The sequence below is a fragment of the Chenopodium album genome, chromosome 13, assembly GCF_948465745.1.
Source record: "Chenopodium album chromosome 13, dcCheAlbu1.1, whole genome shotgun sequence".
NCBI classification, from domain to species: Eukaryota; Viridiplantae; Streptophyta; class Magnoliopsida; order Caryophyllales; family Amaranthaceae; genus Chenopodium; species Chenopodium album.
The window spans coordinates 9,720,779-9,745,273 of NC_137846.1; the positions used below are offsets into that span (position 1 = coordinate 9,720,779).

The following is a 24,495-nucleotide window of genomic DNA, read 5'->3' on the forward strand; positions in this document are numbered from 1 at the left end:
AAATTTCACTATGGAGTAGCTTTTAATATCACTGATTCACCGGACATAGGTGAAGTCATAGTACTTGAAGGTTAACAGTCTAGTTACATTTTGGTCATACGGAAATTAGCTACTAGTGAAGTCATATTACTTGAGGTTGATAGTCTTGTTACATTCGGGTCATACGGAAATTAGCTAGTAGCTACGAATATTTACGCCAGTCAGGATGTCTATCAGCTAGGAATTTACGATGGCTTACTAGTCATACATTGCTTACTGGGAATATCTAGCAATGCGACATTTTTTTTCAACAGATTTTACTGCTCACCACCAAATTTGATTAATCTTGTTGAAGGCACCTGCTTCATCACAACACCCTCGAGTATAGCATCAGAACCAAAACTACCCTTGAATCTTTGGGGATCAACTGGACCTGGCAGCTGAAATGAGACAGAAAAGGGTCCTGTTGGACACAAGTTTTGTGTTTGCATGATGAATGTTTGTGAAAAGCGGTAAACTCTCTTCTCGCCAGTGATTGTTTCTCCCTTTATCACCACCCTGCCATCGCTGTCTACCTCACATTGGAATGCTCCTGCATATACATGATCAAGGAGCAAATTTAAGCACAATATATAATTTGAAGCAGTATTATTGGTATCGGCTGATCAATTTGACTCCTAGCTACCCGGCAAGAGGTTTCAAATGCCGAAAAGCGTAGTATGGATTACAATGTAATGAACTAATGACCTACTGCAATTAACCTTAAGACAACCTGAATCAACCCGAAAATGATTTTATTTTCAACCTGGAATCAAAATTAGTCCAACTTGTATAATCTAAAATTTGCCAACTGATTTTTTTCAACAGAAGTTCAGGGGATCGTAAACAACCTGATTAAGTCAATACTGACCAAACCAACACCACCTGTATGAATAATCAGCTGCGATGAAAATTTGAGAAGTTGTGTAGAGGCACACAATTATGTAAATTAAAGATCATGTGTACAGCTAGAGTGTGATACTTACTGTTTTCTCTTTTAACTCCAGGAAGGGCAACACGGAATAGGTATGAATCCTCAGATTCACTAATGTCCATCAGCCCGATAACAGATCCCACCTGACCCTTTGCTGCACTTCCAGTCACTGCATATGCGTTTCTTGCTATCTCCACAATGCGACGCATTTCCTCTCTGCTTGGCTGGGAAGGGAGAATAACAATACCAGGTCCATCTCTCACTCCAGACGGTGGAAAAGCCAATTGAAGAGACTGTGGTGACTTCAGATTCTCAGTTTCCAAAATTTCCTCTAATCGACGTTTCCTTTTAGGGCTTTTACACTCACGAAAGTAACTTCCGATGGGCTCCTCTTCAGAATCATCATCGTCACCCTTCTCCAGATATATACCATTCGGCAACCTTACAACAGTGTTTTCTATGAAGAGCTCTTCTAGTCCTGTCAGCTTCTTGAACCTCTCAATATCCTCCTGTTTGATATAAAAGATAGCTGGATTTCGAATAAATGCAACACTTGCTACAATTCTGCTATGGTTAAGTGACTCTGTTTGAGGGTGCAAATGAGAAGGAAAGAGTGTAAGGAAGTCTTCACCCTCGGAAGGATGATTTCCTTGAATGAACTGTAACAACACAGGTAGTTTGACGATGAGTGACCTATCCGCTTTCCTTACCAGATAATAGTAAATTTGCTCGATTTCAGAGGTTCTGATGTGGGAATCTGCCAACTGATCCAGTGTGTAAGGAGGAAGATCTTCTGCTATCCTCTGTAACGCCGATTTTTGGGTCTTCTCCCCTTTGAGATCAGGGCCGAAATATGTGCCCATGATGAAGTAGAGGAGAAAGCAGCAGTCCTCATTTGCATTCATCTTGATTATCACGTTGCTGATACCTGTATTATCAATACCAATTTCATGTCTAATCAATAACAAATAATGTTCGAACTAAACACACCATACAGTATTGCTATTAGGAGATGGACGATTTACAATATAAACAACATACTAACATAGAATCCGATCAGTAAGGACGAGGGCGAAGCATATAATTCATTCATTCCAACTTACTGATAGCACAAATAGATATACCTATTTGTCAATTATGGACTATACTATACATTAACACTATATTGCAATGTTATGTCCAAATCCACTTCTAGCAATTTGCCAAGTTTTTATAAACAATTCAACAAACTTAACTACACGTACATAGAACCTCTATTATGCACCCGAGTGTACCTCGAGCTAGATGCACCCAACAACTACCCGAGGGTGTTTTTTGCTACTACATTTGCTATTTAGCTCTATATATTATTCAACCAGCTGCTGAAAATCAAGAGGTTAAGTTGAAAGGAGTAGATTATAAATCTTACAAATCTACAACATTCTAAATAGTATTCCGTTTTTATTTAAGCAAGTATCTGGTATTAAGAAATAATAGCACATTTTACCAAGTTGCAGTATCAAAATACCCAAAAATAGGAAGAAAAAAAAAATCATAAAGAAAAATTGGAAAGTAATCAGACAAATTCTAGAGAATCAGCAAGATATATACATATTTATTAAAATAATTTCAACAAAATAGCTATTTTCTGGGTTCTATACCCAGATGTAAAGGACACTTTTGCAGTTTAATTACACAATAATAACAGCATAAAATCACAATCATACATAATGGGGTTACTCAAATTACTACAATATCCAACATTTTGAGCTCAATTAGTTGAAATCTAAGTGGGAAATTTACTGTAAAAAGAAACTAATTCAAACATTAAAACAAAAATACTAAAATTACTAAATGCAGCTAGATTATTAGCGAAAATGAGAGAGGAGAAGAGAGAAAATGACCTGAAATTCAGAAATGGAGGATGAAAACCAGCAGAGTTGAGAGTAAAGAGAGTGTGAATTTTGTGAGGAAGAAAACAAAAATAGAAAGGAAAAATAAGAAAAAGGAAGAATTATTTATTTATAGAGTAAGCATGCAAGAAGGCTCATGTAAAACATGACACATGTGATTAGTCAAGGATAAGTGATGGCAATTGTCATGCTAATTATGTTGTTGGTGTTAATAATATTTTACTAATTTGGGGAATGTGTGTGTTTTGTTTGATGGGTAATAACTAATAAGGAAAGGTGATGGGTAGTGTAATTTGATACTTGCATGATTTAGTACTCCGTAATTTGCACGATGTTTTGTTGTTATTTTACTGTGTAATTGTGATTATAGATAAGGGAGATTGGGTTAAACTACGATTATAAGTATTTGGGTTTATGACACAGCCAGTCGGTTCAATCCAGTTAAATAAATGTCCGATGAATTATTGATATGTACTCTTACGTCTTTACATACATGTATGTTGTTGTTTGACAATCAACTAATGATTGTTTTAATTGGTTGATAAGTTTACATCATTGTTGCTGTTTAACTATTAAATGTTTATCCTAATTTTCTATGGTAAATAAGTTATCACAGTGCTAGGAGCCTAGTAATGTGCAACTAAAAAAGGTGACAACTGACAAGTGATTAAAACTTTATAAGGCCATGATCAGGGAGGAATCCATTAAGTGAGAACAATATGAAGATTTATTATACACAATAATAAACATGGAAAGAATCAAAGAGTTAATTATTAGGATATGATATCATTGTCAATCCTTATCTTCATCTTATTCAAAATATGTTTTAATCAGTAAAATTCAATACTTTTATAGTAGAGAAGTAGTAAAAATAAGTTTTTTTGAGTAAAAATAAGTTTTTTTGAGTAAAAATACGGTGAAGGAGACATGGCTAATACTATTACTTATCAATTACAAAGTGTACTCTCTAATTTTTTTAAAAAATATCCTATCTATTTTTGCACCATTATCATGCAAAATTGTAATTAAAAATATCTCAATACACGTAAAGCAAAAAAAAAAATCTAATAATATATTACATATTTAGAATATAAATAACGAGATGAATTTAACAAGATTCCACAAAAAACAAATTACATAATTAGATACTAATAAGAACTGAGACGAATACAACAATATACATAGGCCAAATATTGTAGAATGGATGGAATGCTTACTATCATTATTTATGTTCACTATTTATCGTTTTTGTATAAAAATTAGGGGGGGGGGGGGGGGGAGACGCAACAAGCGACATATGTATAAACTGTGACAAGTGACTCAATAAGTCGGGTGGTTATGTGTGACAATGGGGAATATATAAAAAAAGAAATTAAAATATCATTATAAAAAAGGATCAAATAGAAGTGTAAAGTACAAAAAAGAACAAACTTACAAAAAAAAAAAAAAAAAAAACGTAAAGAACAAAACGAAATGGAGGTACCATAGTTAATTCTTAATTGCGAACTATTAATTATTGACGCTTATTAATCATCAATTAGTTATTAAATTATAAACAACTCTTTATTTTATCTATCAATCATCATTAAGGGGTGCAGAAGCCAAAAACCAATACACTGTGGGAGTGTGGGACTAGTTTTTTCACTAAACATTTTACTCCAATAGTTGAAGGAAATTTTTTTTTGCTTCATTAATTCTATAAACCGTATATGGAATAATATCTCGTCGATAATTTTAATTATTCCTGCTGTGAAGAAGGATTTTGTTCTATTTGATTCAATTTATTCTGTTGTTTGGCAAAATGATTTAGTAGTGGGTTTCATGGCTAATTACGATCGGAACTATAATCACCATATTTGATGTAATATTAATTTAACTCTTACACACATTGTTTGGATAAAAGGAAATGAAGAGAAAGAAAGAGAGGGGGACAAACCACCTTGTCTGAATAATGGATTTATGGAAGGAGGGGGTGGGGGAGGGGGAGGGGTGTTCAACCTTTCTATATCCCTCCAAAGTTGGAGGGATTTAAAGGGAAAATGAAACTCCACACACTTTTTCCGCCCCCTCCCATTCCACCTATTTCTTACCCATCCTTTTTTTCCCTTTTAAATTGTTCTACCATTCAAAAAGATGACGTAATTTAGTTGGTTTATAAGGGTTGATATGATCTCTATTAGTGTACATGATGAGTGTCATTTCTGACACTATTTTATATATATGTTCCTTAGATTTTGGATAAGTTCCTTTAGCATTTTAGTGTTTTTATTTAGGTTTTTGATATTTTGTGGCTTATTTCTCATTTTTGTGTTTTGATAGGTTATTGAGTGGTTTTAGAAGGTAAAAAGATCAACCAAATGAAGGAGTCAATGCGGAGCACAATTGGAAGTTCCTGCCGAGGAACTTGAGAAACTGACGGAGATGAAAACAGCTTGCTGGGCACGTTTTGTTCGTCTAGGTTCATTGAATCCACGAATTTGGGAAAGTCTTGGGGAATAATTTACAAGATCTACAGCTGTTGGAAAAGATATATTTTATTTAAAAGAAGATCTTATCAATTGGTTATGATATGGAAGAGATATATTTTTCACAATTTTATCTAATTACTTTCCTTATCTTTGAAAGATTCCCAATTATCTCTTAGCCTATTTAAAGCCATGACATTATAGAGAAAGAGGAAGCTAGACACTGAAGAAGAGACGAAAGAGAAGGGAGGCTTCACTCCAAAACCCTTCTAGGGTTAGGAGTCGTTGGTCACTCTTCATGATACATTGCAGCGAAGGAATTCGGAGTTGCCTGAGAGGAACTCAGATCCGAATCTGAGAAACTTGATGGGTTCTTGTTTCGTTTTCTTTTCTTATCTTTGTATTATGAGTCCTTAGCTTGTTATGCTCAGTAACTATTAATTTGAAGCCATGTATTAAGTATTTGAGACGAGTATTGTTGGTTTTAGTGATTAATGCTTTAGAGTATTCTTGAATTATTGTTTTGTTCATACGAATGATGATTTCTTATAAGTAGGTGTACAACTATTTATTTGGGTCTGATTTCTTTTGCTAATTAATACTACTAAGTCCGTAATTGCTTGGGAACATTAATCGAGTAGCAAACAATTGTAGAGGAGGACGTTCTACTCTATTAATTGAAAAGTAATTCTTGATCGAGGCCAAATCACGTAAGTTCCGGAGTGTTGTGGTTGTCTTGGCCTGATGTTTTCCTAGTTCTTAATGCTGTCATTAGGTTAAATTCATTGCTCGTAGTATAGGGGTTATCTGTTGGTTAGGGTTAATGAAAGTCGTACGGGATCTAACCATTACTAAGGGAAAACAGAGGAACTTGTTCCATAAGTCAAGCTATTCTAAAGGGTTAAGTAATAAGTCCGTGATTATACATTTGCATGGTGGATTACTATATGTAGTTGCTGAGTATCTCAAGTTCCTTATCTGTTCTTGTTCTTATTAGTTTAAGTTCCTAGTTGTTAGTTTATCTTTATCCTTAAACACCCCCCAATCAATCTTTTACTGTTTTGAGTCTTTGTTATTCTTAGTTATTTGCAAGCACATTCTTCGTGGGATCGACCCCTACTTCCACTAATTACAAGTTAGTAGTCTTAGGGTAATTATTATTAATTTGTGTGCGTTTCGACGCCGCATCAGTACATAAATAGAATTATGAAGTTTGATTATATTTCATAACATAAAGGCAAGATATATTTATTCGTTCATATACACATTGAACATGTGAGTTTTGTACTTATTTTAAACCCCCACACTACAACATTTAATTGTGTAATTCTTGCAGTATAATATCCATATCCATTTTTTAGGCCAGGGTTCATGAGGGAAGACAATGAAGCTTGGATTGATCCATATAAGACATTGTGGAGATTGATGATAAAGTTTTTGCATTGAATTGAATAAGAAAGTGAATTTAAAAACATATTGTATTTAGGATGTGTTTTTAAGAAAACTGGAAAAGTTCAATCTTCACATAAGTTTCAATCTTATGTTATGAAGGATATGTGTATTTCAAGTAGTTTACATAATACTTTCCTTTTTAAGCATTAACATTTTAACGGAGCGGAGCAAGTTTCAGGGAATGAATGCTTGCAATCATTTACGAGAATCAAAATTAAAATACTACCTCCGATTTTTTTTAGTTGCAACTTTGAAATATTTTATATCTCTCAAATAATACTCAAAAGTTACAACTAAAAAAAAGCGGAGGTAGTATAAGAAATTAAAGTATAAGAACATATTGGATCTTAATTGACATGACAAAACAAAGAAATTTCATTGTTTTAACTTCAAGCAACTGCAAATTTCATAGCATCATTCATTTACAACATAGCATATTATTTTCTCATATTAGTGTGAACATGCAATCATGCTTGTATATATTATTACGTGTTTATTTTAAAACATAGGTTTAACAATTACGCCTTGTAAAAAAAAAGTATAACGATTAACAAAAGATACCTATTCAATAATTATCTCCTAAAATACTCTACTCCGTAATCAAGAGGGACTCCTAAAAAACCTCAAACATTATGTTTCCTTAATAAAACACTTGGTAATCAACATATACTGACGGACTATATCCAATGTACTTTATTTATTTTTAGTTGTTAATTCTCCCAAAAATATTGTGTGTGTTTCTTTATTTAGCCATTTTCAGGTGTATAAATACTGTTCTCCAAATAAAGGGCACAGATATTACCGTTTTCCTCTCTATCAAACTTTCCCCATTTCAATCTCCTCTCACTTTCTCTCTCCTCACTCACTTTCTCACTCTAGAGCTTCAACTCCAACTTTCATGGCGTTCAATTCCAACAGGTACTCCAAACAACGCTCTCATTTCTCTATTTTTTTGTACCAAATTTTTGCTCTTTCTTCTTTTCTTATATGCTAAACTGTCAATTTTTTTCGCTATTTTTATGTTCTGATCTTAGCGTAATTTCTCAAATTCTTGATTATTGGAAGCTTTGTTTAATCTTACTTTAATTACGTATTTGAAGTTTATACTTGACATTTTTGTTGTTTGATTGTGGATTTCAGAGTGTTTTTTGTTGTTTTTTTTTGGTGATCTTTTTGATTTTTTGATGGTTACATTGAATGAAAGCTTTAGGAGATAATGAATGAATAGAAACCGTTTAATTAGGGCTGATTATTTTTGTGTTTGGATTTAGGTTTATTTTAATGCTGTTTTTAAGTTCTTCGTTTAAATGAAATTGATTGCTTTGCTATATCTGATATATCTCCGTTGCTTGTTTGTGAGAATCAAATGCTAATTTTGCGGTTTGGTGTGAAATTTAGAGTCCAGTTTTTGTGACTAGGTTATCGTGGTGTCGCGTTAAAAATCATATGAAGTATTATCGTTTGTTTATGTGTGTAGATAATTACTTTTTAATGTTGTTTTCATGTTATCTTTTTAATGATATTGATTGCTTGGGTATTTTTGTTGCTTATTTTTGAAAAACAAGTTTAGCAATTTGTGTATTCGCGGTATTTAGTGATATATAGAGAATTAGAGTCTGGCTGTGTAGAATAGGCCCTTAATGTGTCGTGCACTCGTGCCAACGCTTACGGTTTAGATATCATGTGGTGTGACCTTTTGGAGGAAGACCAAGTTCGCATAATTTTGAGATAATTGAAGATCTTCAAGTTATTGTAAAAATTGATTTCCTATCTGTTTTTGTGTGGAATGAATCATTCATTACCATTAATGTGAAATATGAATCAATTTTTTTTTTTTAATCATAAATGGGTTTAAAGAATCAATAGCTACCATAAATGTTAATATTTGAGTTATATAATCAAAGAATACATCTAGCAGATAACGATTCACTGCTGAGCCAAATTCCGGCAGCCATGATCCTTAGAGTCATGATCCCAAATTCCGGCAACCATTATTCTCTTGCTCACACCCAAATTCCGGCAGCCATGAGCCCTAGAGTCTTAGGCATACCATTTAAGGCTTGTCTTGACTACTCCTATGGTTTTATAATCCTCCAACAGTGTACTGCTAGCAGTTCTATTGGCTGTCCTGGTGTCACAAGTCTTTTGGTTCTGGGCACTGCTAGCAGCTCTATTGGTTCTCTGAGCTCAAACATTCATAGAATTATAGAATGGTGTAAGATACTAGACCTTATTCAATATGGGGTACATGGCTATTACTAGGTTCTCTGAGCTCAAACATTCATAGAATGGTTTAAGATACTAGACCTTATTCATCAACACAATTAAGAGCTTGGTGGTAAATTAACAAATTTGGCACTATTAACTCTTTAAATTTCATTAATTTGTTTCTTGTTTGCCTAACTTAAAAGGCAAAGTATAACATGCATTCATCTATTCAATTGTGTGGTTCACTTCTCTCTTTGATAAGCTGAGATAGAGCCACTGAGCATATTCATTTACATTTTGGGTATTGGATCTTTAATTTATGGAAGGTTGTAATTTAGTGTGGGATCAAAAGAAAAACTTGTCTAGTATGCAGCTGAATTTTGAGTGGCAAATCTAAAACTTAGTGCTCTCTTTTTTTAAAAAAAACTCAGTGCTAATTTTAGTCAAAATTATGGTTTCATGAATGATTCAAAAGTTAATTTTTCAACAGTAATGGCAAAATTTTATACATGGACGTACTGGGTTTAATAGATATGTATATACTCTTGAATAAGTGATGCTCAAAGGTAATAAATGACATGAACTCTAAAACAAATGATGTAAGGGTTTTTAATAAGTGAACTAGTTATAGACACAATTTCCCAAGATGATGCAAGTAAAGTAATATGAGATTGAAATTTTCATTCGGTTTGTTGAAGAGATTAATGATCTATTTTCCGTTACTACTATCTTTAGTTATAATTTTATTGATCATCAAACCAATCATTGCCAATTGATTGAATACATAAGTATTCTTCAACAATTTGATCAAGTCAAAATATTTTAATCTCATATTTTAATCTGTATTTTTATTTTATTTTTATTTTAATTTATTTTTTATTTATTACTTTTTTTTATTGTCGGAGGGGCAATACATGCCATCTAAAAAACTCAGCACAAGATTATAACTCATGCTTGCCTTGCATCTGTAGACTTCACATCTTTAAACTACCATCAAGTTACCAAGTCAACTTCATAAAAGTCCTATTAATATTGTGTGTAGAGTACATGAAAATTCCATTATTTAACGGCATCAGATTTATTTGTAAAATTACAAATTATTACATCTTATATAGGCATGAAAACTTTGGATTACCTTTTTACCAGAAAAAGAATGGAAACTTCTCATATAAAATTAAGTAGATGTATTAAAATTTATAAGTTTAAGGTGATATAGTACTTGGCTCGTTTATTGAATAAAGCTTGTTCAAGCTTAACCTTAAACTCGAAATACAAACGAGCATGTTCGCGAACAAAGCTCGAACATGTCAAATCTTTAAAGAGCTAAGCTCGAACAAGATTTTTGAAAGATTGTTCAAGCTCGAAATAGCTCGATCACTAATTTTTCTTATCAAGCTTTGTTCGACAGACTAAAACTCGGCTCGACTCGGATCATTTGCAGCCCTAGGCCCTTAAATTATATTAACAGTACAAATTTTAAATTGTGTTATAGGACCATATTATGAATTTTAAATGTTATGAAGTGACTAGAACTTAGTGGTCTTTTAGAATGATGGCACATATCTAATGTGTGTTGCCTTAAAATATTCCTAATAGGGTTGTACAAATATATATTTTTTTGCATGTGATATTAATTTTTAAGCAACACAATCTCTCTCTATGTATATATAATTATATATGATGCTAAAGTTGTAAGAAGTAATGAAGATATAAAATAGGAAACTTTGTAAATAACTAACCTCAAAACACACTATATAGAAACTAACTACCCTTTTCTATGAAATTATAAAATTTTAGTTTAAAAGAGTTAACGATCACCATCCCTTCTCAGATTCCAGACAATTTTCCGACATGGGGCCCACGTAACGGCTAGTTTTTTTTTTTTTTTTGTTTTTTAAACCGTTGGACTCGATATTTTCCTCTTCATATTGAAATTTGAACTGCTATGCTCCTCAACAAAACTCCAAATTCAACCAGAATTCTCCAAATTCTCTAAATCCTGTCAATAATTCATCTCAAAAGTGTAATTCAGAAAAGGTTGAGGCAAAAAATTAAGGTAATTGAAAAACAACTTACTTCGTTTGATGCTATATAATGAAAGGCAATTCGATTAATAGGTTAATTGTTGCTAATTATGTGTTGAATTGCTAATTTTTTGCTTTAATTGATGTATGAAACATTCAATTTGATCTGTTGTTGGAAGTTAGGTCTCTTGAAAATTAATTTGGGGATTTCTTGAACTTGACCCACAAAGCCTGATTAAAACCCAAAATGAGCAAACCACCTTGACTGGGTACCGATATAGTGGTGGTGGAGCTTAGGTTGAGGGTGTACCGGTGTAGTGGCGGTGTAGATGTGGTGCAGTGTTCTGGTTTGTTGTTGTGTGCGGTTTGGTGGAATCGGGAGAGTTGGGTGATGGTGTTGCAGGTTGGAATCGCTGGCGTGAGGGAAGGTGGGAATTGCAAGGGTTGCTGCGGTTGGTGGTGGTGGATGGGTGATGGAGCTTCGAATAAGGTGGCGGTTTGATGGTGGGTTTCTAAGATGGATCTGAACGCAACAAGAGAAGGGAAAAAATAAGGAAGGAATATGGTGGGACGGTGGTGATGAGCGATGATGATGTTCAGTGGTACAAAAAAAATTGCGAAAACAGAAGAGAAAAAAAGGTAAAATACAAAAATGGGCCCCAAGTCGGAAAATTGGCCGGAATATGAGAAGGGGTGGTGATCGCCAACTCTTTTTAATTTAAGGGGTGTTATTTCATAATTTTGTATAAAAGAGGTGGTTAGTTCTAAATAGTGTGTTTTGAGGGATGTGATTGTTAACAAAATTTCCTTTAAAATTTCTTATGTTGAATTTCATGATTGATGTGAAAAGGCCATAATATATAATTGCATACAATAGTCTCTGAATCAGGCATCATGTATTTTCATTGCTTTGGGGATTATTTACCTGTTTAAACTACCCATGTCCCTTTATTTTTTTATTCTTTCTATGTTAATATACTGTATAACTAGCTTCTTTTTTTTTTTTTGTTCGTTATAGGGCTCCTCTGCAGCCAGCTCTGAATGTAACTCCTCTTAACAGCATGCCCTACATTGATCCCATTCCACCACAAGGTATTGATATCCCATCAGGTCCTGTAGATAAGGCCAAACCAGCTTTGGTATATTTGCCTTCTGAACCTACTGAGGAGGAATGGGGTCCTATCTTATCTGCTACGAAGGGGGGAATTGGTTTGGGAGGCAGTGCAGCACTTGGAACAATTGGGCCGGTTCTTGGGAAGTTGGATATTAGTGAAAGTGAGGATTCTTACCTCTTTCGAGTGTCCCTTCCAGGTGTTGCAAAAGGTAAAATTATGCTGCCTTTCTCAAGTTTGCAAAATTTACTTCACTTTCTATTCGTCTTTTTGGAGATTCTCTCAAATTTAGACATAGTTTAAAGATTCATTATTATGAATATCATATCTTATTTTATGGCTCCTTGCATACTGGAACAATGTGTTTATTTTGATCATCTTTTGAGATCTGAACAGATTTTTTTTTTTTTTTTTTTTAAATTTTTTAATTTATTTATTTTTTTGTCTTCTGAACTTTCTAAACAGAATTTGGCAAATTTAGACATGTATTTTACATCCATCATTATCTTATGTTCTGGCAATCTGGCTCCTTGCACATACTGGTATTATGTTTTAGTTTTGATGTTGGCTATGCATTGATAAAATTTGGCTATTTATTGCTCCTTGCACATACAAAAATTATGGTTATTGTTAGATTATTTATCTCCCCTGTTAGTATAATGAAGTACTTTGGAAATTCTGTATTTATATCTAGGTTCATTAATCTATACGTACAAAGTTAACCCTGTCAATTTTCAGACATTGACAGCATTAAGGCAGGTAGATTTGCACAATTTCCCAAAAAAAAAAAAAAAAAAAAAAACTGGTAACAAACCTAATAATTTCTGGATTGGGACTTTGGCTGATTAAAAAAAGTGAAAATCGAGATCTGAGCTTTCACGAAATATGCCATTTTGGTCAAAGTGCATCATCTTACATATCCCATGAGTATTATTTTTGCTTAATTCTGCATCCCACTATATCACCTCTTGAAAATTGATTAATTTGATATTAGCCTTCAGTTCCTTTTCTCAAGATGAATGGTAACAAATCCATCAGGATCTTTTGAGCAGTAGTTGTCGTTGTAGCAGTTATTTGGTTGATGTGGGAAAAGCCAGAGGTTGTACATGGGGAGTTATATGTAGTATGTAAGAAGATGCACTTATGGAATTTCTCAGTTCCCACAAGAAGGGGGAAAGTGGCTGACCTACCTCCCTTAATAGGCGATTGATTTCCTTTTAATGAACCAAACAATTTTAAGCACTTCTCACTAAATGCAATTGTATGGAAATTGAAATTTTCTTGAAATGTAATTATTTGCTTCCAACCAAATGGCAAACTTATTCTATACGGAGTATTATACATATTGAAGTGCCTAGGAAATAGATTTATACATGAATTTACGAACTTCCATGATTTTGCTTCTTTACTCCAGCTTAATTTTCCATGTTTTATCTTGTGAAGAATAATCTATACGCCATTTGATGTATTATTTTGGCTGGGAGTAGAATGCTTTGACTTGGACTTACTATATAAACCAGCTTAGATGGAAGGCCTAGAACATGATCATCACACTGCTTGGACTCAAGAATTTGTTGTTTAAACAATATTCTTTTGCTTAAAAAGCAAAATCACCGACATTTAATTGCCAAAATTTCTCATTTATGACAGTCTTGATATTCAGTACATCAGTGACCTTCATGTAAATGCATTTGAGAGACTAATATGTCGGAATTTGTCCTCCACAGTCCACTCTACCTCAGTTCTGAGTTATATTGGACTTGATTAGTGTGTTAAACTCAGAAATCCTATTCATGGTGACCTTGATTCCCTTGACCTGCTTATCTATCACCCTTGCTATTTTTAGAAAATGCCGGATTCTGATTAGTTGTTTTGTTTACAGATGATTTCTCATGTACTGTGGATCCTACTGGGCATGTAACTATCAAAGGTGTTACTACAACTGGAGAGAAGACTGTCTACAAGAATTCCTTGAAATTTGAGATGCAATCTCAGAACCTGTGCCCACCGGGTCACTTTACCGTCTCATTTAATCTGCCAGGACCTGTTGCTTCGGTACATCTATCTGGCCATTATGGAATTGATGGTGTTTTTGAGGGCATAGTGAAAAAGAAGAAACCATCAGCTTGATGTGTTTGCAGAATTCTATGTACATTCTTTAGTTGTCAAATTATATCATAGAACAAATAGATAGGCATTACACCAGAAGTTTGCATTGGAGTCTTCTTAGAGCAACAGATGGGCCCATCCCAATAGACAGCTTAACAAAGGGAGGTTTGATTGATCCATTCTATCGAAATTTGCTATGTACAAGCCACATTGTTTTGGGTTTTTGCTACCGGTACTACTGGCAAGCAGGAGATGCAGTCCATTATGTGTTTCAAGCTTGCTTGCAGTTCTCAAGCAGACCTTCATTTTGTTGTGGCTTTTGTACTTGAATGTTGTAACGGTTTAAGTGAAAACATAGAATTATTAAAGAATTGGGATTGGTTTTATAATTTTCGGAGTTTTTCCAAATCATTACTCTGTTTCATTGGTTTGCATTATAGACAATGTCATTCTATCTGCTTCGAATCCAAAACTCTATATTGCAGGTGGTAGATTCTTATGGTGATTATCAAATTCTGATGGCAGAAAAAGAATTATTCCTCTCGGAACAGCTTCTTTTAACACTCAAGGTATCCTCTTTTCAGTTTTACATCAAGAGTCTACAATTCTCGCACTCACTATACCATCTTTGTTTTCCAGCCAGCACATTTCTCGTGCTAGCGCTACTTATACTTGTGATAGTTGTGAATGTTGGTAACATTGAACTGCTTGCAAACTTAAAAGAATGAACAATATAGCAGGCAATCAAACACTTTGCTATAAAATCATTTTTTCTCATTAACAGGTCTAGATTACAATTATTCGGGTTGCGCTAAAGCAAAAATTGCAACCCTAAGCCTAAACAAGTAGTAAAAAAAACAGGGTAAACTGTAAACAACAGAAAATTACAGTATATTTTCTCTATTGTTCTTCATAGTTCATACCCATCTTCTACCTTTTCTTCTCTTCTTTTTTAAGATAGAAAAATTCAAAGAATTAACCCTAAATTCATCAACCAATCTCACAAAATTTTCATTATTTCTTAATCCAAAACCCATTAATGCAGCTCCACAAGAAAATCCCAACACCCAATTTTTAATCTCTCTCCTCCATCCTGTCACCAAGCAATAAACAGCAAATGCAGAAACTAAAACAATGAAAACCCAGAAAACGAATTCACTATCATTTTCTCTCTCCAAAACAACCCACAATGCCAAACTTGATGAAATTAATAATAGCAACCAAAACCCTAATTTATCCCTCTTTCGATTTCTTCCTCCTCCACCGCCTCCGCCGAAGCCGGTCTTGAACCCAATTTTCCCGCCATTTCCACCACCCAAAACACAGAATTCTCTGACTATTGAATCCAATGGTTCAGGTAGAATCTTGAAGGTGGAAGCAATGTAAGCGATTGAATTGATTATGAGTTTGTGAGATCTTTGAGACCCAGATCGTTTTTTGCCCCATTTTGCAGAAATTATGGGGTTTTGGAAATGGGTTTTGGATTTGAATTTGTGGGTTGGTGAAATTAATGGAGAAATTGAGGGTTTAATGAGGATTAAGGAGATGGGTTGAGCGATTTGTTGCATCTTTGTGTTTGGTTTTTACAGGGGACATCAATGTCTTTCTTTCTCTTTCGAGAGAATTTTGAAGGAGATTAAAAGTGGAAAAGAAACCGTTTCAAATGAGAAAGAGGAACTGAGGATCAAAGGCTCGGTCTGAATTCAAAACACACACATTACATTTACTCTTTTTTTTTTTTTGGGGACAATATAATCTTTAGGTTGGCGAATTTGATCAGATTGAAAAAAAAATTAAAAAATAGATGGTTTTGTTTTGTTTTCAAAAAAAAAAAAAAAAGTTTCAAGTAGTGAAAAAAAAAAAACCACAAAATACTCCATATATAAAGTTTCTTTAGTAATCTATAATATAATTGTAAAGTCGTTTTAACGAGAGCCCTCCGAAACTCCAATGCTCAACTCTCATGCATTTAAGGATTTTTTTATAATTATTTTTAAATTTTTTTATAAGGAAAAAATAACTACCAATCCCACTACTTTATTTTTATATTTTTTATCATTTAAAAAAAAATAAAATCAATAACTACCCATTCACTATTTTTAATTTTTTTTTCAATTTTTATGGGACTACTACTAACAATTCACTTTTTTTTTTTTTTTTTTTTGAAGTGTGTTTTCTTTTTTTTGGTATGTAGTATAACATTTGACATGCATTGACACGAGTATATAGTTCTTTTATCAACAATTCACTATAGCACTCAAAATCCCCAACATTTCACTCTTTTTTAAACACTATGTACTAACATTTCACTTTGTTTTATGAGTATTTTTTTTTGGTATAGTATAATATATGTCATGCATTAGCACGAGTATACAGTTACTTATCAACATTTCACTATAGTACTCTAAATCCCTAACCCTTCAATTATATGCATTTATTTAGGGACTACCCGCCAAACATTTTCCACTTCTTTAATCATAAAAAAAAAAAAATGTACAACACGTTTTTGTGCAACTGGGCTCAGCGAATAACTACTTGCAACAAAACAAATTATGTAACTCCTAGAGCAAGACACTAACCCATATGACACTAACTGAGTAACACAAGCAACCCCTATAACACTAAACGGATAGCCTCTATAACTTTGAAAAAGTAAACCCCATAATAGCATTGCGTGGCCACCGACATAAAAGAGTAAGACCCTATTTTTTAAGCTTCTAAGCAAAGCATAGAATATCATATTTCAACATAGCACAACAGGTGTCATCACATTATTAATACGATTATTAATACTCAGCACAACAGAGCTAATTACAGTTCAACAGAACCGACCAATCCAAAACCGACCATTACAACTCAAGTCTAAATTACACATCAAAATCAACTTTCCACATTTAAAATATATTTTTTCTTATATATCACGTGCATTTTGCACGGGTACACTCTAGTATATAGAAATAAAAAAGAGTGAAAGTGTTAAAATAATGTATTCTATTCCAAAATCATCCTCATTGAGGGTAAGAAAATTGTTAACTAGGATAACTACTGTATTACGAATAATGCGAAGTACTTTGTATAACATTTTTGTGTGTGTTTTTTTCCTGTTGATGTTTATTGAACTTGCAAAGTGATCACAAAATAATCATTTCGATAAGTGACTAAGTGGTACAATGAAAGGAAAAGAAATAAAACAAGAAAACAGGATTAAACTATTTCCGTGTTCTAGAATCATAGACGAATGTTGTTTTGTTTTGTTCGTACTCTAATTTATCACATTGGACATATTGTCAAGATGTTCTTTAATGGTTTATTTGTCTATTACTACATAGCAGTTTTATACACGTAAACAAAAACAGGCTTAAGTGTTGGACCTGTAAATTAAGTTATGATGGATCTCATGATTGAGTCCCTCAAAGGAAGCTGCATCTTTATAGTTTTAAGCATCTTACTTAGCGCTAGGATAACTCTCTCAAGATTTATAAACTATGAATGCAATTCCACCTGAATGTTTTCAGCTGCAAGTTCTGCAGGTATGTCAAAGTGTCAAATTACATCCTAGCTTGATCTCATTTTCGTCCTAGTTCGTATACTGCAGATTGTGTTAATATAAATTCATGACTCAATCTCATATGCCTAAGTGGGCTAACTCCTAAAGCAATGTAATAACTCATTTGTGAGTCTTTTTGGGACTGATTGCTTATTATGTTAACAAAAGCAATGTATATTGCAAGTACTTGTGGTTCGTGCTCAATTACCATGGCTCTCTAACCTTCTTTGTTGACACATTAGTATAGAGGATACTTCCTTAATATCGAATTTCAAACATACAAAGTACTTACAGGACTATGTAATTTCTTAAATTTTTATTTTCTGTGTGAAATTTAGTTGTTCCTTGTGTCAGAGGTCTAATTCAGCAAAATTATAGAGGTAAATACAGAGAATCTCTCTTAAAAAACTTTGAAGTTAAATATGTTGGCAATACTACAAAATTACCATGAAGCTGACACACTTTTTATACCAAAGCTCCTATTTCTTACAGGAGGATCTTGGGTGCAAAGATTTTAAACTTGACTAGTCGTTCTTCGCTTGTGACAATTTAGTAGTTGTGCCATTATAGCTGCTGGTTATCTGTTCCTATCATCAACCTTGCCATAGACGGTTTGATCCCAGAACTGTACATAGTGTCATCTATTCTTAATACACCGTCCATTCATTTATGCTTTGTCAATTATTTTGTCTAAATCGTTTTCCATTTCTTTCAGTGTATTCATTACACCGAACCACAACCACAAGCATATGGTATAAGATCATACTCTTATAAATCTAGCCACATATCTTGCATTTGGATCAGTTCTACTAAAAAGTCATGCAGGTGGTAACATCACATGTTGGGGGATGTTTAATGCGAAAACACTAGCACAAATGACATTCTCTTGGTCCCCAACTGCAGTAAGTAAATCATTTATTACACATATCTCGGTGTGTTCTGCTCTGTGCAGAATTCTTGGCCATTGATCCACACATATATATACACGATGTACATGTTATTTCTCCTCAAATCACTGCATAGAAATTTACAAATTTGCAATGAAGAAGAAATCACTTCCAGTTGTGCAAGAGAAAGCTGCTATGCTTGGGAGGCGAAGTTCTGTATCTGCAGATAAGCATAACCGCTGTATGATTGTTCCATCTACAGTTAATATGGTTGCAGAAGCTATAGAAAGAAAAGACACTAACTGGTATGATTTCGCCGTCTAACTCTCCCCCCTTCAGTTCTCCATATCTGCTTATTGTTAATTTTTGGGTTATCTCGTTGTGCTGAGAACCTTCTGGCTGCAGGTTTGTTCGGACAAAAGTACCAAGCGATCTGGTTGTACAAATTGGAAAGAAGAGAAAATTCCACCTGCATATTGTATACAAGTTTCCCTCTCTTCTTTATTTTCTAAATCCTGCCTTTAAATGAAAATCTTGCACAATTTATTCTCATGAAGTCATATTTCATTTATTCTATTCTTTACTGACTGTATGTAATATAGGTCTCAGTACATTTCATACATCGTATATATTAAGTACAGATTTCTTTTTTTTTTTTTTTTTTTTTTTTTTGACAAGAAGTACAGATTTCTAATGTGAAACACTGAAAGGATTTTGGGGATTTTCATTGTTAATTTCAAGGATGTAGTTATAAAAAAGTTCTGTAGAATGTTTTTACACTGTAATAAAATAAAAATGTTTTGTGTAGTCCTTGAAGATTCAAGATTTTATGAAATTGCTAAGGTCCGTCTTATAAACTTGGATACGAGTGAACAAAATCAGAACTGAACATCTTAAGCTTAAATCAGGGGACATCTATTTTGCATATCATGATTCATGAGGGTGTTTTAAGTTATTTGGGAACTTATGGAGGATGCATTTGGGGAAACCTAGAGATTTTTTTAGGTCTTTTGGGTTGTGATACGGATGTGTTTATGTGTGGAGTTTTATAGTTCAATCCTTTTACAGTTCAATCTAGTTATCTAAGCTACTTTCTCATCCTGCTAAATTCTTGAGTAGCTTAGTATGGCTGCATCCCGTGTTTCTTGCTCTTTGCCGTCCTAAGCTAACATGTTACTTCTTTAATCTTGTTCATTTTTAGCTTCCTATGATCTCAAGAAGTGCCTACTGAATAGAATTGTGTTCAAGAAGAAAAATGCTGGCATGAGCATTAACAACTTACAAGTTGAACTGAATAACCTTCCGGGCGGAGCAGAGGTATTCGAGCTGATAGTGAAGTTCTGTTATGGTTGGAAGGTAGAGCTAACAGCTAATAATGCTGCACCATTATACTGTGCTGCATATTTCTTGGAAATGGTTGATGATCTAGAGATTGGTAACCTCATTTCCAGGACCGAAACTTTCTTAAGCTTCATAATATTTTCTTCCTGGAAAGACACATTCCAAGTTCTGAAAACCTGTGAAACAATTTCTTCATATGCCAGAGATTTGCAGATCCAGAGAAGGTGCTCTGAGGCGATTGCTTGGAAAGTTTGTACAAATCCAACTGCAATCTCTGTTGGCAATGATGAATCACAATGCTTAAATTTTTGGGTGGAAAATCACACTGATTTTTCATATGAGAAAAAAATAGCAGAAAATTGGTGGTTTGAAGATGTTTCGTTGCTTAGAATTGATCATTTCATTGAAGTAATGACTTTCATTAAGAAGAAAGGAGTTAAGCCCGAGGTTTTGGGGTCCTGCATAGCCTACTGGACTGCTAAATGGCTATTGAGAATCTCATTTGGTGTTCGGAAACCAACCCACAAAAGCATAAACCATCAAGTAAGAAGGGTGATTGTTGAGAGCTTAATTCGGATAATACCTGTTGAGGAAAACTCAGTACCTAGCAATTTCTTGCTTCATCTTTTGAAGCTTGGTTTGATGATGAAAATCGATGCCAGTTTATTGTCTAATCTGGAGAAAAGGATCGCCTCAACCTTGGAGAACTGTCAACCAGTAGACCTCTTGGTTAAAAATTATGGAGAAAGTGAGACTTTGTATGATGTTAACATTGTAGCAAGGATAGTGGATGCTTATGTTTCACTTGCTTCTAGAAATTCTGCGTCGAAGATCTTTGTAGTTGCAAGGCTAGTGGATGGCTTTCTGGCACTTATAGCAAGGGACAAGACTCTTCCAGTTGATGATTTTCGAATGCTTGCAGAATTGTTCCCAAAGAATGTTCGATACTCTGACGACAATCTTTACAGAGCTATAGATAGATACCTCAAGGTATGCTCTCAATAAGATCTTTTTACTAAGTTTGATTCAAAGGTCATTTTTTTTTTTTTTTTATTTCACATTATGGTGAAGTACGGAGTACTGCCTCTGTTTGTAATGTGTGTTGGTTTGAGTCGATAATGTTTGAAATGCAGGCACACCCAAACTTGTCCGAGGAAGAGAGGGAAGGGGTATGCAGAGCCATGGAGTACCATAAGCTATCACAAGAAGCACGTGAGCACACGATGAAGAATGATAGGCTGCCATTGAATGTGAACGCGCAATTTATGCTTCTTCAGCAAGTGAACATGGTGAAGTCAATGGTAAACGAAGGGACGATGTATAGAAGAACAAGTGCACAGATGATTATCAGCAAGCAAAGCGAATGCTTCAAGGTTCAAAAACAGATGAAGATTATGAAACAAGAGGTTGAAAGCTTGAAGAATGAGCTGAATAAGGTGCAGCTATGTAGAGTAAATATAAAAAAACTCGCCAGGAAATTGTAAGTTGAAAATAAGGTTAAATTCCTGTTTATCTAGGGTGTGTGTGCTAATGCATTGGTAAAAAAAAAATTATTTGTAAATTAGTAAATTTAATCCGAACATAAATGATAAATTTAAGACAGGATCAACAAAAACAATAAGTTTACAATACTACTATATTACTAAATTGAATATGTATATATTCTGTAAAAAAGAATTACAGCATGTCTTCAAAACCAAAAAGAATTACAAAATGTGTGGGCATGGCACTATTCAAAGGATGGGAATTACACTGTCAAGAGCGCTTACAAAATGCTGATTTTAATGAAGGACCGTGAGAAGGCATCGTCATCTAGATGTAATGAGGAGTTTGATTGGAATATTGTGTGGAATGTGGATGTTCCCCCAAAAGTAAAAAACTTTGCGTGGCGTGCTGTGAGTAATGGGGTTGCTACCCGTGTAAACTTATGCTCTAGAGGTATGCAAATTGATAATGTGTGTGCTATGTGTGGTGAAAAGAAGGAAGATATTCTGCACCTGTTGGTTTTTTGCAATGACTCAAAATTTGCCTGGCGCCTCTCTCCTCTGCGTTTGGATGTTGAGTCTTTTGAGGGGAGTAATTTCAGTTTGTGGTGTGCGTCGGTCAGGAGCAAACACAAGGATGTTCAGTGGTGGAGTATTTTCTGGTGTATTATTTGGGGATTATGGCTACGGAGGAATGCGTGGGTTTATGAGGGCAAGAGAAAAGATATTGGAGAGTAACTCCAAAAAGCTGTCAACTTGGTGGGTGAGTATGAGCAAGTGATTGAAGCTAGTAGCACTTGTGTGAAGCCCCTTCAGCATCCTAAGCTTTGGTCTGCTCCTTCCATTGGGGTAATTAAAGTAAACTCTGATGCAGCAATTTTCAGCAATGAGTCAGTGGGGTTTGGAGCAGTTTTGCGTGATCATGTGGGGGATGTGGTAGCTTCATCGTGTCATCAGGTGAAGGGGGGGTTTGAGGCTGAAATTGCTGAAGCAATGGCAATGAGGCATGCTCTTAATATTGCTTTACAGTCGGGTTTCAATAATCTTTGTCTTGAGACTGATTGCTTGTCACTTTACAACAGTTTGGTGCGATCGGTGGCAAATCCTACAGCTTTCGGTTTGGTTGTCCATGATATTTTACAGCTTTCATACTCTTGTGTCTCTTGTTCTTTTTCTTTTGTTAAGAGGGAGGGGAATAAGGTTGCCCATAGCTTAGCTTCTTTAAGTTGTAGTTATGAGGAAATGATGGTTTGGACGGAGGACATCCCTGGTGCTCTACTAGAGCTTGTAAAGGCTGATTTCAGCCCTTCCTTTGCTTAATAATATTCTGTGTGCATTTCCTGTCAAAAAAAAAAAAAAAAAAAGAATTACAGCAAAGGCATATAGCTTAAAATTCGGGCATAAACCATGTAGGAGCAAAAACCCTAGACAAGGTATCGTTGCCTCGGTGAAACCGTTTGACCTCTTTGGACGCCATGTCAAACATACTCATGTCCTTTCCACCATCATCGGTAAAGTAAATAGCATTATGCTGACAATTAGGGAGCTTTGATTTATGAACACTCATGGCAGAGTTATTACCAACTAATACCATATAATCACCTAAATCTTCAACATCGGACCAAATCTTCACGGCTCTATAATGATAAAGTAGAGTACCTACAAATCTAGTCCTAGGCACGATGTCTCCCAAACAACTCAACTTATAGACATTAAAATCACGAGTGTAATAGGGTGTTGCTTCAAGTTCGTCATGAGCCGGACCAAAATTGTGTTGCCAATTTCCAAATCTATATCGTACTCGTACTATTATTAAAAAATCACCGGCTAACTCAACCATATAGCAGCAGTCTTGAAGAATACCCAAACTAACGTCGTTTAAATAAGGGAAAGGAATGGAATTATAAGGCTTATTGGCATAAACAGGTTGAGAAGGACTACAGTTACGAATAGTGCTAACATCACAACAAGTGAAGAATCCATGACTGTCCATGATCAACACTAATCCCTTCGAGCACAACATAACATCACAACAAGTGAAGAATCCATGACTGTCCATGATCAACACTAATCCCTTCGAGCACAACACATCAAGAACATGACTACTACGAGTTACGGCTTTTTCGCCGTTGCTTGTTATAACCTTTGTCCATGTTTTATCTCCAGGTCGAGCCAACGATAATCGGTGATTATAGGCCACCATTACAACAAAGTCATCTTCGTCAATTTTTATTACAATTGCCTTGCGCACATTAAAATCGATGGTAATAGCCCATTCACCAAGTCGTGATTCAAGGGATGGTAGGTTTAGTTGAGCTTTAGTGATGGGATTAAATAACGAGACTTGCTTCTTGTTGTGGCCGCCTATCATCACAATCCATCCATAACTCGAACCCCAACACCGCCTCCTAGAGGCTTGTGGTATATTCAATTCTAAACACTTGTTTTTGCCGATGTCAAAGATTTTCCTACGACCCGAACAAACCTCCTGCTCATGCTCGGCTAGTAGTAACCAAGGTGTGGTTGGCATCCACTTTCGCTTAACCGTGATGAAAACATCATTCCATGAACGACATACCGCGGAGAAATGTATTAAGTCCTCAATTGAATCTAATTTCAGAGCAATTGCATCGAGAAGATCATTAGGCAACGTAGACCAATCAGCCATCTCTCGTTTTCTTTTTTTTTTTTGAGGCAAACACGAATAATCACCCATCTTAATTCAACCAAACTTCTTTCACTCAAAAAAAAAAAAAAAAAAAAAAAAAAAAAAAAAAAAACGGAGTATTAGAGATGATCAAAATCAAAGTTGAACAGAATTTGTATACAAAATCAAATTCACCCCACCAATGGCGGATCCAGAATTTTCAAACTAGTGAGTCACCATCAATAATTGATCACTTGTCCTTATTCCAAAAATAGGACATAAAAATCCATACTACAATAGTACTTAAAAATTCAATCTTACAAGTCGAAAGTATGTACTCCAAATAAATAATATGTTACAAACAAATAGTACTAT

The 24,495-nt window shown here is 34.5% G+C and overlaps 4 protein-coding genes and 1 pseudogene across 5 annotated transcripts; 3 read left to right on the forward strand and 2 right to left on the reverse strand.

Moving 5' to 3' along the window:
- Nucleotides 1-110: 110 nt before the first annotated feature.
- On the reverse strand, nucleotides 111-2,906 carry LOC145576254 (increased DNA methylation 2-like). Its single transcript, XM_081634039.1, has 3 exons — nucleotides 2,836-2,906; nucleotides 1,005-1,880; nucleotides 111-571 (listed from the first exon to the last, which is right to left on the reverse strand). The coding sequence occupies exons 2-3, from the start codon at nucleotides 1,855-1,857 to the stop codon at nucleotides 297-299; spliced, it is 1,128 nt and encodes a 375-aa protein (XP_081490165.1). The 5' UTR covers nucleotides 1,858-1,880; nucleotides 2,836-2,906; the 3' UTR covers nucleotides 111-296.
- Nucleotides 2,907-7,531: 4,625 nt separating this feature from the next.
- Nucleotides 7,532-14,625, forward strand: LOC145576255 (alpha-crystallin domain-containing protein 22.3-like). Its single transcript, XM_081634040.1, has 3 exons — nucleotides 7,532-7,679; nucleotides 12,012-12,316; nucleotides 13,988-14,625. Exons 1-3 carry the CDS (start codon nucleotides 7,660-7,662, stop codon nucleotides 14,233-14,235), a joined length of 573 nt encoding a protein of 190 aa, XP_081490166.1. The 5' UTR covers nucleotides 7,532-7,659; the 3' UTR covers nucleotides 14,236-14,625.
- A 4,120-nt stretch (nucleotides 14,626-18,745) lies between these two features.
- On the forward strand, nucleotides 18,746-22,833 carry LOC145574545 (root phototropism protein 3-like; annotated as a pseudogene). The gene is made up of 4 exons (XR_014098100.1): nucleotides 18,746-18,953; nucleotides 19,054-19,126; nucleotides 19,850-20,979; nucleotides 21,123-22,833. The product of XR_014098100.1 is annotated as a root phototropism protein 3-like (transcript).
- LOC145575183 (uncharacterized) lies at nucleotides 21,762-22,793 on the forward strand. The gene is made up of 3 exons (XM_081633085.1): nucleotides 21,762-21,927; nucleotides 22,076-22,236; nucleotides 22,290-22,793. Exons 1-3 carry the CDS (start codon nucleotides 21,762-21,764, stop codon nucleotides 22,791-22,793), a joined length of 831 nt encoding a protein of 276 aa, XP_081489211.1.
- Nucleotides 22,834-22,860: 27 nt separating the features above from the next.
- LOC145575184 (F-box protein SKIP23-like) lies at nucleotides 22,861-24,141 on the reverse strand. The gene has a single exon (XM_081633086.1). The coding sequence runs from the start codon at nucleotides 24,139-24,141 to the stop codon at nucleotides 22,861-22,863; it is 1,281 nt and encodes a 426-aa protein (XP_081489212.1).
- Nucleotides 24,142-24,495: the final 354 nt, after the last annotated feature.

Bases quoted from the DNA above. Each gene is read 5' to 3' on its own strand.
- LOC145576254 (XM_081634039.1), bottom strand. From the start codon at position 1,857: ATGAATGCAAATGAGGACTGCTGCTTTCTCCTCTACTTCATCATGGGC. The intron at 572-1,004 runs GTAAGTATCACA...ATGTATATGCAG, and splicing joins TGGAGTTAAAAGAGAAAACA to GAGCATTCCAATGTGAGGTA.
- LOC145575184 (XM_081633086.1), bottom strand. From the start codon at position 24,141: ATGGCTGATTGGTCTACGTTGCCTAATGATCTTCTCGATGCAATTGCT.
- LOC145576255 (XM_081634040.1), top strand. From the start codon at position 7,660: ATGGCGTTCAATTCCAACAG. The intron at 7,680-12,011 runs GTACTCCAAACA...TGTTCGTTATAG, and splicing joins ATGGCGTTCAATTCCAACAG to GGCTCCTCTGCAGCCAGCTC. The intron at 12,317-13,987 runs GTAAAATTATGC...TTTTGTTTACAG, and splicing joins CCTTCCAGGTGTTGCAAAAG to ATGATTTCTCATGTACTGTG.
- LOC145575183 (XM_081633085.1), top strand. From the start codon at position 21,762: ATGCTGATTTTAATGAAGGACCGTGAGAAGGCATCGTCATCTAGATGT. The intron at 21,928-22,075 runs GTATGCAAATTG...GAGTAATTTCAG, and splicing joins TGTAAACTTATGCTCTAGAG to TTTGTGGTGTGCGTCGGTCA. The intron at 22,237-22,289 runs GTGAGTATGAGC...AAGCCCCTTCAG, and splicing joins AAAAGCTGTCAACTTGGTGG to CATCCTAAGCTTTGGTCTGC.